This window comes from Cervus elaphus, chromosome X, assembly GCF_910594005.1.
Source record: "Cervus elaphus chromosome X, mCerEla1.1, whole genome shotgun sequence".
Lineage (NCBI taxonomy): Eukaryota > Metazoa > Chordata > Mammalia > Artiodactyla > Cervidae > Cervus > Cervus elaphus.
In genome coordinates, this window is record NC_057848.1 from 160520533 (window position 1) to 160538455 (window position 17923).

The following is a 17923-nucleotide window of genomic DNA, read 5'->3' on the forward strand; positions in this document are numbered from 1 at the left end:
AAAAAAGATCATCAGACCCCAAGGCAAGTCAGACCACTAAGGCTTACACTCATCTATCTTTCTCTCCCTCTAGGGAAGGGAGTTTGGTGGATCGAATTTTAGTAAACTGCCCAACTCCCATTTGGGGATGTTACAAATTCAGAGAGAGAGGTTGAGAATGTCTATGGTTACATAAATACAAGCACATGCCATCATCTTAATGAACCATTTTGCAATGTCTTTATTTATCCCCCCAATACTGAGTTCGTAGTAGAAAATACTAAAAGAACAGCCATCCATCCAATGGAATGTTACCTTTCCCCTTACCTGAAATGGGTACTGTCTCTCCACAGGGGTCTGCTCCTCAAGATTAACTTTCTCCACACATCTGATTTTCTTAATCTCAATCGATCCTTTTCTGCTGCCTCTTTTCTGAATTAAAAGGAAAATATAAGATGCCTTATGTGATATACAGTGGTGCACAAAGAAATGCATAAAATTAAGGTTACGCTTAGGAGGGAGATTGTGAGATGACCTGAGCATGTGAAAATCATTCCAGTTATTCCATAATAGTAAAAATTCAATGACAACATAATATATTTTTCGAGTGTGGACATAAACTTAATTAAATTCCCCCAAAGCAAGTCTTCAAGCAGCACTTAATTATTTGATAATTTTGAAACACATTTCAAATCACCTACCATATCTACTCAGTAACATCAAGGTTTAACTCCACAAAGCATTTTCATTTTTCAATTTTATGACAGTATTTCAGTATTTCTACCATGCTAGATTTCTCAGCTGCATATAAATACTCTTATTTCTACCCAGGAGACACCAGTAGCACACTGTCTCCCACCTTCAGTGATGACAACCAACCAAAAATGGTCCCAGCCATTGCCAAGTGTCCTTTAGGGGGCAAAGTCACCCTCAGTTGAGACTCACTCTTCTAAAGTTACACTTTCCCTTAGTAAAGTTAACCAATGTTTGAAAAACCTTTTATCTTGAATTATGGGCTTCACTGGTGGCTCAGATGGTAAAGAATCTGCCTGCAATGCAGGAGACCTGGGTTCGATCCCTGGGTGGGAAAGATCCCCTGGAGGAGCAAATTGCTACACACTCCAGTATTTTTGCCTGGGAAATTCCATGGACAGAGGAGCCTGGCAGGTTACAGTCCATGGGGTCGCAAAGAGTCAGACACGACTGAGTGACTAACACTGATATCTTGAATTAATTATAATGTGGTTAAGAAAAGATAACGCAATAAGAGCACAAGTTGGATTTTACTGTACAAGCTGAGAAATCTGTTTCCTTATATTAAGCACTTTGTGGAGACTTAAAAATAAGTAGTATAAAAACAATGGACTAAATAAGAGTCTTACCATTTTGTCATATTCATAGTAGGAGAGGTGTGTTTTGGTTAAAACAAAAAGCCGCTCTTTGTAATTATTGGGTGACATTTTCTTCTTTTGCTGTGACCTTTTGAGGAGAAGTTCTTCTAGAATGGATTTTGTGTCCATATTGTCGTCCTAAATAAAAGAAAATGATTAAAATGAATGTTAGCAGCATCTGGCTAGGTTCTCTTTTAGCTTTCATAATTTTTATTCAACTATTTCTTGTTAAGGGGTAGTATAGTTGTTCAGTCACTAAGTCATGTCCGACTCTTTGCGACCCCATGGACTCTAGCACACCAGGCTTCCCTGTCCTTTCATTATCTTCCAGAGTTTGCTCAGAGTCATGTCCATCTCAACCTCTGCTGCCCTCTTAATTTAAAAAAATTAGATTTAGAACTACAGAGGAAAATGCAATGAAGCATGCTCTTAAATGCACACATACCTGCACTTTTTTCCTACTGCCTTGGCTGTGACTTGTATAAATATGTTGATTTTTAATATCATTTTTATGTGTGCTCATCCCCCACTTTGGATCATACATTCACCGCCTTTACACTACCCTCCAGGCCACCACATCAAAATTCTCCTTTTTCCTTAAGTATTCTACGGACATTTGTTGAATTAAATTGAATATCATCCAACTTTTAAAAATTTCAACTCCTGACAGTTCACCGTGTTTGAAGTAACTGATCAACTGAAATTTCCCTCCACTAATGGGGTCAATTGTTGGACCAAACTATCCAAACCACTGTGAGACTCTGGTATTATTGGTAAATGACACCACAACCCCTGAACATGATCAATCTTTAGCATAAAGGTACAATTTTCACTATTTCTGAGCATTACACTTTTTCAAAAGTTATCAAAACAGATGTAAAAGAACTGAAAGAATCGGTGCTTCATAAACTAAAAATACTCTTGCTTTTTCTTCCGGAACTGCATAAAACATTAAAAGTTAAGCTATTTCTGGAAAATGAATGCATTCATTTTCTGATTCTACTAAGATTTTTGCTTCAACCCTCTGTCTGATACCAGGTCTGGTAATGAAAAGGAATGCTAAGTAGTCAGTCACAAGAGAACAACTTCCTTATGTTCTTCTCTGCTTTGTGAAATCACATGGTTCTTAGCAGTAAGATGCCCAATCATTACTATCTTTCTTTGTTTACTGATAATCTGAAGGTAATTAACTTTACTCACCTTAATTTCGATAGAGCCGAAGAAGTGTGCTTCTACGTCTTTAACTCTCAAGCTCTAGGCAAAAAGTCACTGCTCTGAGGCACCCCACTCATATTCCTTCTGGCTATGCCAGGGTCATGCATTAAAAAGAAGGTATTTGCATCCAATTCATCACTTGATCAGGAAGCAGCCACACAGACATTGCTCTGTCTGGATGGAGGCAGATGCCAAGTGAACCCATCCAATCACTAATGGGCACGGCCCTGGAGTATGATGGGCCCGCTGTGGTAGGGGAGTGGAAGAAAGGGAGACTGAGAAACTCAACTTAACATTGAATAAACTATCTCAGGCCCTCCTGACATAGGCCACGTCACTCTAAAAATGGGAATCAAGCAACTCAGCTTTTATCATTTATCATACATGGATCAGACAACTATTTATGAATCACTCTAACGTTCTCCAAGGGTACTGCTTTCCTCTTAGGCAGAAGTAGTAATCTTACCATTTAATATAGTAAAATCTTTGTCACTTTTTACTTTGAATATTGTTTTATCTGGAAGAAAAGTATAATTCCTTTGAGTGCTATTCTCCATGGTCACTGGTTTGTTTGCCTTGGACTCAAAAATGAGGCAGAGACTGGGGTGCAGTAAACCCCGCCGGACCTGGGAAGGCAGGGATCACATCTTCCTTTCACCTTTGCCACCGTGATAAACTCTACACACACACACACACCTGTTCAGATAAGATTATTTTCTACACCTATAGCCTATGGCTGGAAGAGAATTCACTTGAAGACTTACTGAAACTATGAAGGGTCTACTTTTTGTTAATTATAGTCCACTTTGGAGGAGCCATATCACACTGGACAGAGGTGTAGGGAAATTTTGCCTTTTAAATTTCTCCATGAAAAAAATTAACAAAGCAGAAAGAGAACACTGTGAAAACTCCTGTCAAAGATCTTTTATATCCACACCTGAAACATTCTTCTTCAAAGCAGAGTGGTTGTTAAATAGATCTGGTAGTTAGTTGAGTACAAAGTTAATGTTGCAACATTTATTTCAGATGCTGAATCAATGTGTAAAATTAAGAGCACTGTTTTAGGGAATTCCCTGGTGGTCTAGTGGTTAAGATCCCATGTTCTCACTGCTAGAGACCAGAATTCGATTCCTGATCAGGGAAATAACATCCTACAAACTCAAAAAAAAAAAAAGGCACTGTTTTAAAAATGCAAATTCCAATGTCCAAGGTAGTGCACAGCCCTTCCTGGAACTACATGTGATACACATGCTTTTCTGTTTATAGAATTTGCACATTCATCACATGAAAGATGGTTTCTTGGGGAATTTTATCTAAAAAATTAGTATGATAAACCACAGAAACCATTGACAAATGAAATTCACAAAGTCTCTTCTGTATATTGAAGGGAAGAAGGACATTGACTAGAAAGGAAGGTACCAAGTCCTTCAGAACATTTTCTAATACAACTCCAAGAGTTTATACACATTGTTGCATCTGATGGAATATAATTTGTCAAATTTTAACAAAAATGTTTATTCCAAATCCTAACCTTTGTGAATTTTTTGGCTTTCATTTTAAAAATCATATGGATATGCGTTTATTCAGCAAAACCAAGAAGTACAGACAAGCAAAAGGAAACTGTTAACATTTTGGTGAATATACCTCTAGATTTTTTTTCAAATTACATAGGCAGTTGTTTCTTTTCACAAAAATGAGTTCACATTCTATACATACGTTTCTGTAATCTATGGTTCTCATGTCATAAACACCCGGAGCCACCTGCTTTTGATGTCCTTCAAAGTTCCACTCCCTAAGCTGGACTCCGAGCATCTTAACAAACTTAAAGAACCCTGTTTGGGTGACTCACACTTTTTTCATCTCCCGATCACTTTCTTCTGAGACAAAACCTGCTTCCTGATCAAGTTTGAACCAGCCTTTCTCCTTTTGTTTTCTTCTGTCCCTTCCTTGTACTTTGCTCTTTTCTGAGATTAGCATAGATTCTAAATTGGAGGCATTTCTATGGTGAGGACTAATTTTTAGAAATAGAACGTCTCCCATCTTGTATTAGCACAATAAGTCAACAGGGCTCTGGGACTACTGTTGACTCAGCTACCTCTCCAGTGACTAGCAAACTCAGGTCTGCCTACCCACATTTAAGGAAAATTCATTTGGGAAGGTTTAAAAAGAAACTAAACAGAATAAAATTTGATCCTAAAACTAGAAACCAGAAATCTATTTCCATAGAGAAGCTGGTGGGATTTGGCCGGATACTCGTATATCAGTACCTACATAGAATAGATGCATCAATTTGCTTACCAAATAGTTCAGGCTGCCTATTTCCATAAACACATGAAACTAGGAAGATTAAAGTGCAGGGGAGGCAGAAAAGAAAAGCTGGAAGAAATCAGTATTTTCTGTAAGGAAGTCAGCAACCATGTGTAACCTTTAATGCATAAAAGGTGCATGCTGAATTAACCAGATATATATATAACCAGATATATATATATATAATATAATACACACATGCATATTGTTTTCAGATTCTTTTCCCTTAGAGGTTATTACACAATATTGAGTAGAGTTCCCTGTGCTATGCAGTAGGTCCTTGTTGGTTATCTAGTTCATATGTATTAGTGTAAACTGTTAATCCCAAACCCCTAATGTATTCCTCCCCTCCCCTTCTCCCTTTGGTAGCCATAGTTTGTTTTCTGGGTATGTGCGCAGCCCATGTTCTTGCCCATAACACCGAGGGTAGAGAAGAACGTGCCAGCTGCATAATCCTCCTAAGCAGAGAACGCTCTAACCTAAACGTAGGGAGGTAGCTACAGGGTATCAAAGGTGCTAGAAACCCTAGAAGTCATTTTTCAGAAGCAACACTGAGCCCCAACAGCTTAGGTGACTTAGCCAGAATCGCAGCAGTGTGACCTGAGAAACACAGCCCAGGGAGCCAGGTCACTGGTGTCACGCCTGGGACACCGCCCACCCCTTCGTGGCAATAAATATACTAAAACATCTATGTGTTCAGCTAAACATGTGATAGTCTTGCTTAAGCATTCAGTATGGTAGAACTCGGCATCAACTTCAGTCTTGCCAGACCCACACAAGGGACCTTTTATTGGAAATATCAGAAAGATGTGACCCATTAAGTAATCTTTCAGCAGGAACCTCCAAAGCACTGTTAAACAGCAAAACTCTAGCCCACATTTTGAAAGTAGATAAGAACATACAACCACAGAAGTTGGAATAAATTCTAAGTGGTGCAGAAGCGGAGCAGGAAGCAGGAAAGCAAAGGAGAAAGGTATGTACAGTTAAATGGGGCCTTCGGATAGTTCCTGAAACCAAAGTGTATATTTCCTGACTGGCTCAGGATGGTGCCTTTAAAACTTTAGTTCTTAGAATTGAGTGGTGAGGGTGGCAGTTCCTTACCCTTTTGTTTGATTTAGTTATCCTCTTTTACTTTGCATATCATTTATCTAAAGATTTTGATAGGTGTCAGGATATTAAAATAACACTTAGCGTGGGAAAGCAGTGGAGGAGGGAGGGCAAGAAGGAAAGGGAAGACGCTCCAAGTGCAGACTGGGACCCAAAATGGCTAAACCTGTGACAAACTTGATCTTCCACTATTTGCCCAAGGCCAGGCCTGCTTATCTTCCTGCTAAATAACTGAAAAAAAAAATATGGTGCTAGGTTAAATGGGAACAGAAAGCTTAACTCAGAATCAGGTAAAGTAATTGAAAAATATAACTCTTATGACACTGGCCTGAGACGAATACTGGCTCCACAGAAACTACGCATCTTACCACTGTGCCACCTGGGAAGCACCCCGCAGAACCTGCCAGGTCCCCATTTCATGTGACATTTTGCAGGCAAGAGAAAGTTACAACTGATCTTGGCATGATATGGACAGAAATCCTTGAATAGTGACACTTGAATCCAGCATTTTGAAACACCATACTCTGGTTGCTCCAAAACAAATTTTTGAAAACTATACACTTTGTGAAGCCATTTTTAGACGAAGATGAGAATACCAGTGTCTTTCCTGTTGGAGCGAATATTTGCTTTAGGTATGAAATTCGTCTTCAGTGCCTCATAGAGCTTTGCTAAACCCTTCCTTCTTTTCAGCAACCGCTTTCCTTCTGCTCCCTTCCCTCTGCCCAGGACACCCTTCTGGGCACCTTCCTTAGGAGAAAAGCAAAAAGTGCTAAATCCACATCCTAATACCTCATGCTGAATTTGTTTAACATGTTACACTGCTAAGGATACAGGTTGGTATGGACAAAAGCACCAGGCTTCGCTGGGTTCAAATCCTAGCCCTCTCTCTGTGCAATGTGGAATATTACTTAACCCTGCTAAACCTCAGCTTCCCCATCTGTAAAGGGGGTAAAACAATAACCACCGCAAAGGGTGATGAGGAGTTGAGAGAAAATGGCAGTATGATGCCTAGCACCCTGGTAGGTGTTCCAGAAACCTGTACCCCTTCTTCTCATCACTCCGTAGGTGAAATTTTTCAAAAGATCATAGTGAAGTTTAGAAACTGGAGACAGTGAGATGACCTTCAACATAAATTTCAAGCCTCGCCCCTCTTCCGCCAGCGCCCCGCCCCCCCGCCCCCCAGGGATAAGAGGTATTGGGAAGAAGAAGATTCCCGTGCCTTCTCTAGTCAACAAGCACCTGCTCTGTGGGTCTGTTACAAGCTTTCAGTCCCGGGACTGGTTAGCTTAAAATCAGATTGACTGTGTATTTGTGCCACCAGGTTTCTAACAAATCAAAACTTGGATGTTATTCGAAGTGTGGTCCATGGACAGGTAGCATCAACATACCCTGGGAGCTTGTTTTAAATTCACACTCTTAGATCTCACCCCAGCCCCAGTACATCAGAATCTGCATTTTAGCAAGATCCCCAGATGACTTATGTGCACAGGAGAGTTTGAAAAACACTGACCTAGACTACATTATAGTTGTACAACTTCTTAAATCCAATGAAACCATCATGGTCCATGAGAATTTTCAAAATTCTATGAATTTGGCTGCAACTGTGTGGTTCACCTCCCTCCCATCTTCTACCTCCATCTAAGATACCCCAGACCCCTGACTTAGGGAGACTTCAGGAAGCTAAGAACAAATATTCATAGCTAAAATAACATAAAAAAGACAGATAAATAAAAGAAGGCTTGACTAACATTTCTTTATCTTTTCAGGAGTAGTTATGAAGCCAGTATGAAAAGTCATGGAAGGACCTATAAAGGAAAAGAATCTGAAAAACTATATATATACATATATGTATATATCTGAGTCATTTTACTGTACACCTGAAACTAATACAACATTGTAAATTAACTATAGTTCAATTAAAAAGATAAATAACTAAAGGAAGGAAAAAAAGTCCTGGAAAGGCAATGGCTAAAGAATAGTATGGGGAAAATCAGCAGAGGAAACGACACAAAGCCAGATCAAGCCAATGGTGATGTACACACAACCTGACAGTTTCCATGAAGGAGATGTTGAGCTAGGAGGGAATTTCCAGTGAGTTTCCTATAGCAGGCCCCTGAATGACATGGTCCCGCCAAAGAGCCCCATCAATGTCACATTCATAATTTTGCAGTGTTTTTCTTAAAGCGCTCCCCCCTCCCCGTCTGTGAACTTCAGGGTCTACAACACCCAGATCCAAACCTATTTTGTAGCCACTTGCCGCGTACACGCACCATTTTGGCTGGTCCTGCTGCCCAGGGCCACGGCTGTGAGGTTGCGCTGCTCTTGTGGGAACACAGCCCCAGCTGTCCTCCTTCCAGCAGCAGCAAGCTGTCTCACATTTTCCCGGCTGCCAAGTCAGAAATGGCCACATCACTCAGTGCCCCCCAAACGTTTATTGTCCTGCAAGGCCTTACACAATCCCACAGGAAACCGCGCTCAACGCTTAGCCAACACTTGTTGACCTGATTGAGCGCAACAAAAACGGAGACAAAAGCATATTTCATACAGGTTCCAACTTTGATAACTACAGCTCCTGCTTTTCCCAGGCAGCTCTCGGGTACATGTGATAACCTGTCTTTGTTTGGAGAGCTCTGTGCTGGAAAGGACGAGAAAATATCTTGGCCAAAGCCTGCTTGTGACGCTGACTCCTCTCACACGAGTCAGGAAACCATGAGGTAACGCCAAAGTGTGCAGAGAATAAACAATGGAAACTAAGCTCAAGAATGGACCCAGGGAGGCTAGAGAGGGTATGAGACAGCCGGAAGGTCAAATGATCAAAAAGGAGCCCATTTCCACAGCTTAAGAAATCCAGAAATGGAATAGAGATGGGTTTGGCTAATGTACCATGCACCAAGAGTGCAATGAAAGAATGTGATTATCACTTGACTGATTTATGATTATCACTCTAATGATTTATGACATCACAACATTTAAATTTTATTTTTTATTACAAATTTTTATTGCAGTATTATTGATTTACAATGCTGTGTTAGTTTCAGGTGTAGAGGAGAGAGGAAAGAGGAGACAGGAGACAGAGAGGACAGACAGAAGACAGGAGTCAGGAGACAGGAAAATATTGCCTGAATGTGGCAATGAATAAAGAGAATTTAAAAGGAAAATGGTTTATAATAGTAATATTTGCAGTGTGCAAATGCCTAGGCATGGCAGCACTAGAAGACATAATGAAGTCAGATGTTTTCGCCTATCGAAAGTAGGTTGTCTCCTCTCCTCAGTTATACATACATATATATACTCTTTTTCCAATTCTTTTCCATTGTGGTTTATTACAGGATATTGAGTAGAGTTCTCTGTGCTATACAGTGGGTCCTTGTTGTTTATCTATTTTATATATGGTAGTGTGTATCTGTTAATCCCAAACTCCTAATTTCTCCCTCCCTGCCTCCCTTTTGGGAACCATAAGATTGTTTTCTATGTCTGTGAGTCACAACATCATGGCTTTACTCATCTTACTATCTTATCCTGTGCACACTGACTGTATGTAATCAGTAATAAATCTAATGATTTATTTTAGGCTCAGCTATGGACAGCTGGTTCCAAATTGGGAAAGGAGTATGTCAAGGCTGTATATTGTCACCATGCTTATTTAACTTATATGCAGAGTACATCATGAGAAATGCTGGGCTGGATGAAGCACAAGCTGGAATCAGGATTGCTGGGAGAAATAGCAATAACCTCAGATATGCAAATGACACCACTCTTATGGCAGAAAGCAAAAAGGAACTAAAGAGCCTCCTGATAAAAGTGAAAGAGGAGAGTAAAACAGCTGGCTTAAAACTCAACATTCAGAAAACTAAGATCATGGCATCTGATCCCATCACTTCATGACAAATAGATGGGGAAACAATGGAAACAGTGACAGATTTTATTTTCTTGGGCTCCAAATCACTGCAGATGGTGACTGCAGCCATGAAATTAAAAGACACTTGCTCCTTGGAAGAAAAGCTATGACTAACCTAGACAGCATATTAAAAAGCAGAGACATTACTTTGCCAACAAAGGTCCTTCTAGTCAAATCTATGGTTTTTCCAGTAGTCATGTATGGATGTGAGAGTTGGATTATAAAGAAAGCTGAGTGCTGAAGAATTGATGCTTTTGAACTGTGGTGTTGGAGAAGACTCTTGAGAGTCCCTTGGACTGCAAGGAGATCCAACCAGTCCATCCTAAAGGAAATCAGTCCTGAATATTCACTGGAAAGACTGATGCTGAAGCTGAAGTTCTAATACTTTGGCCACCTGATGCGAAGAACTGACTCATTGGAAAAGACCCTGATGCTGGGAAAGATTGAAGGTGGGAGAAGAAGGGGACGACAGAGGATAAGATGGTTGGATGGCATCACCAACTGGATGGACATGAGTTTGAGCAAGCTCTGGGAGTTGGTGATGGATGGGAAAGCCTGGAGTGCTGCAGTCTTTTGGGAACCTGTCTACTAAGCATTCTGTTAGGAGCTAGAGATGCAGCAGTAAATAGAACAGAGGTAGGCCAAACCTTCAGGGGACTTATGTCTCATGGAGGAAGGACCACAGTAAAGTTTTAATTACAGTAGAATGTCTGAAAAATAGTTCTGTTTGAAACTGGAATTTAGGGAATGACAAAGAGTCCTTTAGAACAATTTAAAACAGGAGAACTTAATGCCCTAACATTAGCAAGGAAGTCACTGATGGACTCCACGCAGCTCTCCATCCTCTAGCAATCAAGTAGGCAGTCATTTGAGAAACGGAGGGTGAAGCAGGGTGACCGCAAAGCAACTTAGCCAAATAAATGAATTCTACCCTCTGCTAATTCATGTCCATTCCCACATGGCAATTTGTATTTACTCTGCTGTTTAAACATAGTAGCATGGCTGAAGATCAATTCTAGAATAAAAAGTCAATTTAGGGGAGAGAAGGAGGAAGTGGCAGAACTCTGGAAACACCTAGGCACAATCTCTTAGGATTCTCATCCCTTTTGGAGGGCTTGGAACACTCGAGGGCAGCTGGGAGGAGTGCTTTCCTCTGAGTCAAAATGTCCCAGATTTATTTCTTTATTCTATTCATTCACTTCCTCTGCCACTTTTCCTGAACCTTTCTTGGGCTCTGTATTTTCCATGTCTTTAGTCCAATTTTAACTTGTGGCAACCTGCTATTTCCATTACGTGATTTGATTTGCTTAAATTATGGTCTGTGTTGTCACCTCTACCCAGGAAGACCCATAGAATTTCCTCTTAGCTTCTCTTCATGAGCTTTTAGCAGGCAACAAGCTTGTGGGGTGATTTGACTTCATGATGTAAACAAGCTTGTTCAGTTGGGAACAGTAGTGCTCACATTTTTACAAGAAAGAACATGATAGGATCCACTATGTGTGTTTGTGTGTGTGTATGTGTGTGTGAGAGAGAGACAGAGGGGGAGGGAGGGAGGGAGGAAGGGGAGAGAGGGAGACAGTCTGTCTTTCTTCTGGCTTCTGACTGACCTCTAGTTTTCTCTTTAAAAAATTCCTTTGACTCGTGGCTTTAAACACCATCTATATGCTTATGGTTCCAAATTTCAGCCAGGTCCTCTCCCCTGAATTCCAGACTTGTGTTCAACTGTTAGCTTGTCCATCTATACTTGGAATATCTAATAACTATTTCAAACTTAACATGTCCAAAGCTGACCTCCCGACTAACCCCTCAAACCAGCTCCTCCTACAGGCTTGCCTTCTCAGCTAATAGCAACTTTAACCTTCCAGTTGCTCAAGCCAAAGAATGTGGAATCACCCTTGACTTTTACCCTTCCTTCACAGCTAGCATCTGATCCATCATGAAATATGGTTAGCCATATTTTCAAAATATATCCCAAATTTGGCCACTTTTCACCAGCTCTACTACTACCTACTGGTCTAAGTTGCCACATATCTATCACCTGGAGTATTGCACTTGCCTCCTGCCTGCTCTCCCTGCTTCTGCACTTGTTGCCTGCTGTCCTCCACTGACTAGCCAAAATGATGCTTTCACATGTACGTCAAAGCCCACCCCTCCTCCTGTCTGAACTTTTCAATGGTCCCCCATCTTCTGGTCCCCTAATGCCATCTCTAACATCATTTTATGACTTTTCTACCTTACATTGCCACTCCTACAATATTCTGAGCACCACCCACCCCAGGGTCTTTGCACAAGCTGTTTCTTTTGCTTGCCAAACCATCACAGACATCTGTGTGGTTCATTTCCTCATCTCCAGGTTCTCTGTCAAAAGGCATCTTGCTAATGAGCCCTACTTAGGCCATCTTGTTAATACTACACCTCGCTCCACCCAGCACTCCCAGCCTCCCTTACTCTGTTCACTTTATCTTTTTTTCATAGCACCTAACATGTTAAAGGCTTCCCTGGTGGCTCAGATGGTAAAGTGTCTGCCTACAATGTGGGAGGCCCGGGTTTGATCCCTGGGTTGGGAAGATCCCCTGGAGAAGGAAATGGCAACCCACTCCAGTACCCTTGCCTGGAAAATCCCACGGACAGAGAAGCCTGGTAGTCTACAGTCCGTGGGGTCGCAAAGAGTCGGATACGACTGAGCAACTTCACTTTCACTAACATGTTAAAACCAACTATACAATTTACTTATCTGTCCCTCTTCCCTGAAGAGTAAGCCCACAAGAGCTCTGATAGCTTCTCTCTGAAGCCTGAGCTTTTACCACAAGAATCTCTTCACGGGGGCCATCACTCCGTCACCTCTGGCTCTTATGCCTCCTGGTGTTAAGATAATCTACTTGGAGGTTGGGTTCTGATGTGAATAGGTTACACTTACTGGAATCAAAGATGAATGTGTTGTCTCTTCTAAGAATGCTTGCATATTAAACCTCAGGTTCAGTGGTGGAACAAATAACCTTTTTTTCCTTATGAAAGGAGATGGTGAGTAGAGGGGGAGGGTTAGGGTGGACATAGAAAAGTTTGTTCTGTGGGGATTTTTTTTTTTTTTTTTGGCAGGATCTTAGTTCTCCAACCAGGGATTGAACCTGAGTCCTCGGCAGTGATAGCACCAAGTCCAAACCACTGGACCACCAGGGAATTCCTTGTTGTGTGGTTTTGTTGTGCCATTTCCTGCTATCTGTGAAATATTTACATAGTCTGTTGGCATTTTATCAGTTTCACTCCTTATTTTTTAGTGGAAGGTAAGGACTTGAGGTCTAAATAGAGTTGGCAAGCTGTGACTATCACCTGTTTTTGGAAGCAAGATTTATTGGAGCACAGCCACAGTCATTTGTTCACGTATTGGGTGAGGCTGCTCTCCTCCAATGGCAGAGTTGAGTTGTGACAGAGGCCATGTGCCCGCAGAGTCTCTAATATTTATTATCTGGCCTACATAGAAAAAATTTGTCTACTCATGCTCTAGAAAAATCCTGCCAGCTGTGGAAGTGACCTAGAAGCTTGGAATTTAGCTCAACAGCTCAATTCAATACATCTTCACTAAATTGTATAGTGTACGAGGTGCCGGAGTTGAAAGCAAAAGAAGTAGGCAAAGGGGAGATCTTTATGGAACTTCCAGCTATGATTCCCACTTTGATTCAAATTATTTTTTCCCAAAATTTTATCATGAATAATTTCAAAATACAGAGGAGTTTTAAAAAAATCAATACACTGCTAGATTCTATATTTACATTTTACTGTATTTGTTTTGACATCTATTTATCAACCCTCTATCTATCTGTCAATCCACCTTATTGGTGTTACTACTACTACTATTACTTGGGTTCAATCCCTGGGTTGGGAAGATTCCCCTAGAGAAGGGAACAGCTACCCACTCCAGTATTCTGGCCTGGAGAATTCCATGGACTGTATAGCCCATGGGGTCGCAAAGAGTCAGACACGACTGAGCAACATTCATTTTCACTTTTTCCCCACTACTACTGTTACTGTTATTTTTTCCTGCATTTAAAGTAAGTTGCAAACATTAGCAAACTTTATCTGTAAACACTTCAGAGTATGTAACTGAAGATTAATTCAAATTAGCCTTTTATTTTAACTCCAACACTGTAATCTTGAAAGCAGCCTTCATTTGGCCAGAAGACACGGCATTATACGAGTAGAAAACTGAGAAAGGTTTTCAGGATAACTGAGTTAAGTATCAGGGGAATCATTCACCTAAATTTCTCCATTTCCTTGGTTCAGAGATGAATCAGCCTTTCAGGACTGAGAATGTTTTGCCTGTGGTGAATTCTAGGAAAGCTCTGTGGCTGAAAAGAGAGGGTCATAAGCTGTTCCTTTCTGGTACACTGCCAGAAACCCATGGGAAAGGCAGTTATGAGTTTCAGTGGTTGATCACATGTAGCGTCTAGGTCAGAACCCTGGATAATGGACCAGACTGTGTCCATGCAGATTGCTCTCACGAGGGTGGAGATGGGAATCAAGTGTACACATCTTTCCTGGATATTTTTTAATGTCCTCTACCACGAGTATATCTATGTCCTTCATAAACAAATGCTTACAAAATAATCAGTCCCTGACTTGGAGCCGTTTCCTGGAGTCAGAAAGTCTGAATCCCTAATATGGAATATTCTAGAGATATTTGTCATTTAATGAACAGCAGCAACTGTGCTTTAAAAAGACAAATTACCGAAACCTGACCAATCTTGAAAAAAAGTTTTTTTTAAGAAAGATTTTTTGAGTTGACTGCTTGAAGGAGAAAAAATGGCAAATGATGAAATATCTAAGATGTCCATGTATTTCTACAAGGTATATTTTTGAGAAGAGTTTTGAATGAAAAAGGAAAAATGATCGTATAAAATAAGTTGATAATGTGGGTGTCCTCAAAGATAGATAATGGTGCTATCTGGAATCATTTAGCAACTGATGGCATATCTATACACTCATATATCCAGCTGCCTGCTCAGCATCGCTGACTGGATGGCAAATGACAGTGTGAAAAGTGCTCACAGCTCCATGTACAAAGTCACATTTCTCATTTCAAAAGCCAGCCCTGTTACCGTGAAATGTTACATGCTGCATGTTCCATTTGTAAAAATTTGTGCCCCCCGCCCCCCGCCATGCTTGTTTTTCCTCATTTTAAGTCTTCTAGCTTTCAGGTCTACTTTTTTTTTTTCTGTGCAACAGCCTACAAGTAGACTTCTCTGCCTTGCCCTGACAATGCACACCTTTGAATTAGCTTCTCCCTCGACTGCCTTCTCAAAGTTAAGAAAGAAAGGAAGCTCTTCTGCCTGTTTCAGAGGTGGAGGGGACTCTGAGTCCCAGGGGAAGCTTGGAAAATGTGGTAAACTGAGAGCATCCTCAGGAGTATGGCAAGTCCAATATGGAAGTGTGTAAAAATGTAGAGTGCATCCATCTTCTCTTGTTTTCTTGTATCAGGAAACCATCCTTCTCAATGTCACGTGTAACCGAGGAAACTTTAAGGACTGACCCCTGCGCTTCAGAGGTTACTGCTCTGCCCAGTGAGACACAACATTTCATCTCTCAAGTCTAGTTTAATACATTTTTATCTTACTGGATGGCTGCTTGCCTTGGTAGTAACATTTATATGAACAGATTTGCTTTCTGAAAGGGTAAATATTTGTAGAAGTCTTTCTTTACTCCAGAGAGCTTTGGAAATCCGCCACATCTCTTTTCTTGCATCAAAGCATATTTTTCAGTTATCTGTCATCATGAAACAAATAATCTGGAAACTGAGTGGCTTGAAACAACCATGTTTATCTGCTCACAAGTTTGTGGGTCTGAAAGTTGGGAAGAACGCAGTTAAGTGTTCGTGTCTTAGACATATGGAGTCAGCGATGGCAGCTGGGCCTGGAAGAGCCACTTCCTAGATGGCTTGTCTATATATCTGGCGCCACAGTGTCCTTGGCCTCTGTCTCCTTCCTCACATGGCGTTTCTTCTTCCAAGACCACTCCTCCATGTGGCGTGGGCTTCTTCCAGAATGCTGGTCTCAGAGTCATCACTCCTTTTACAAGGCAACTGACTTCCAGAAGGCAGGAAGCAGAAGCTGCCAGGCTACTTCAGAGCCACACCTAGAACTGGCACTGTCCCTTCCAGTGTATTCCATCCATCAAAGCAGCCACAGGCCCTGCCTAGACTTAGGAGGAAGAAAAGTAAACGCCGCTCGTGATGGTGGGGTGAGTGTCAAGGTCACACTGAAGAAGAAGATGTGTATGTGGGAGATACTGTTGGAACCATCTTAGGAAAATAGACTCTTCCAAAGGAGGAGAACCAATAATTGATCAACAATGTGTAATCGTGATAACAATGTGTAGTCGTCATGCTTACCAGGTCAAACATCTCACCTGGATTTGACAGAACAGACAGGCAAGGTTTCCTAGAGGGAGTGATGTGGAAACTGAGAGCTAAAAGATGAATGGCGATGAGCCAGATCAAGGAGAAAGAAGGTTCCAGGCAGAGGCACAGCAAGTCGACAAAAGACTGAACGCACATTCGAGAACCTTAAAAAGTTCAGCATAAGGGAAAGAGGGGCCACCTCTGTGTGTGTATGTTTATCCTTGAGCAAGTATCAGCATGCTGAAGGTGAGGCTGTGTTAAAGACATCACAGGATTTTCTTTTGAGGGCAAGGAAGGTTTTAGGTGGTTAGTTCATTTCCCTGCGACTTAGAGAATGGTTTGACTACCAAAGAAGATTGATGGTGGGAAGCACTGGACATATTTACGAGATAATAGGAGCAGAATCCACAGGATTTCAAGGTGGACAAATGATGGCTTGGGTTTCAGGCTCAGGCAATTGGCTACACGTTGAACTATTTGGTAGGGAATGCAGAAGTATTTACCAAAGACTGCCAAGTGCCAGATAGAGAGTCCCTGCTTCTGTTTTCTTTGGAGACGGGTGCAAAGGTTAAATATAATGAAGATGAGCAGCAAGATTATTTCATGGCACTTTTAATGTTCTTGTATATTATCTCATTTAGCTTTGACTCATCGGAGTAAGGTGGTGATTTGAGCCCCGGTAATGTTGACATAGTGATGTTGACATGTAAGTAATCTGGGGAAAAGCCCTTCCTCTACATGACTGTTAAAGCAGTCCCTAAACTAGGGCTGCAGCCAAGTGTAGGCCACTACCTTGTTTTTTAGAGCCTGTGAGCTTAACAATGGTTTTTACACTTTTAAGTGCTTGAAATAAAAAATCAAGAGAGGAGTAACACTTCATGATAAGTGAAAATTCCATGAAATTAAAATGTCAGCAGCCATAATTAATGTTTTATTGAAACGAAGCCACACACACTTATTCTACATGCTGTCTCTGGATGGCTTGTTGCTACAAAGGCCAACTGCCTCAGCCGCCTCAGAGAACACGTGCGAAGTCGAAAATATTTACTATCCGGCGCCTTCCTTCTTCAAAAGCAGGCAATGAGCTTTCTGCTGTTTACAGAATAGAAATCCGTAGAGGCTTCTGCAACTCTGCATCGCCCTGTAAAGGGCGAACAGCCGTCAACTTATTGATGTAAGCAATAACTGAGCAGTGCTTAGGGCCTGCCCAGCTTTAATTCTCATCACAACCCATCAGCTTGTATTGTATTATCGTCACCACGTCCGTTTTACAGTGGAGGCACTCGAGGCACAGAGAGGCTAAGCTACCTGCCCAAGGTCACACAAGGCCCAAGAAACGATGGAGGTAGCCGACTCCAGGCAAAGACAAGTTTTCCGAGGAGGTCCAGTTGGGACCTCTGGCCTGAACACAGCACCTACTAGGCCTATCCACCCCTCCTAGGGCCCAGAGCTCCTCTCTCCTAGTGATGTTTCCCCTCCCGCCCATCACAAGGGCTGCCGAGCAGGCTGGGGCGGAGCTGTGGCGGGGGGCGGGGTGAAGGGATCCGCGCGGCGGCGGACTGTCAATCAAGGAGTATCGCCCTTGCCCAGGGCCTCCGAGACCCGTGGACTCCCGCCTCCAGCCTCCCTGCGGCC

At 41.6% G+C, this 17923-nt stretch overlaps 1 protein-coding gene across 3 annotated transcripts in view; it reads right to left on the bottom strand.

The window, feature by feature from the left end:
- BMX (BMX non-receptor tyrosine kinase) overlaps nt 1-8570 on the bottom strand; it is a 44652-nt gene extending 36082 nt beyond the window's left edge. Inside the window, exons 1-4 of one of the 3 annotated variants that reach the window (XM_043896110.1) lie at nt 8270-8570; nt 2571-2831; nt 1362-1508; nt 307-411 (exon numbers count right to left, since the gene is read on the bottom strand). In XM_043896110.1, the coding sequence (XP_043752045.1) occupies nt 307-411; nt 1362-1499 (243 nt within the window). In that variant the 5' untranslated portion in view covers nt 1500-1508; nt 2571-2831; nt 8270-8570. The remainder of the gene's footprint in view (nt 1-306; nt 412-1361; nt 1509-2570; nt 2832-8269) is intronic. The other 2 variants (XM_043896109.1, XM_043896108.1) reach the window with 2 other exon arrangements.
- Nucleotides 8571-17923: the final 9353 nt, after the last annotated feature.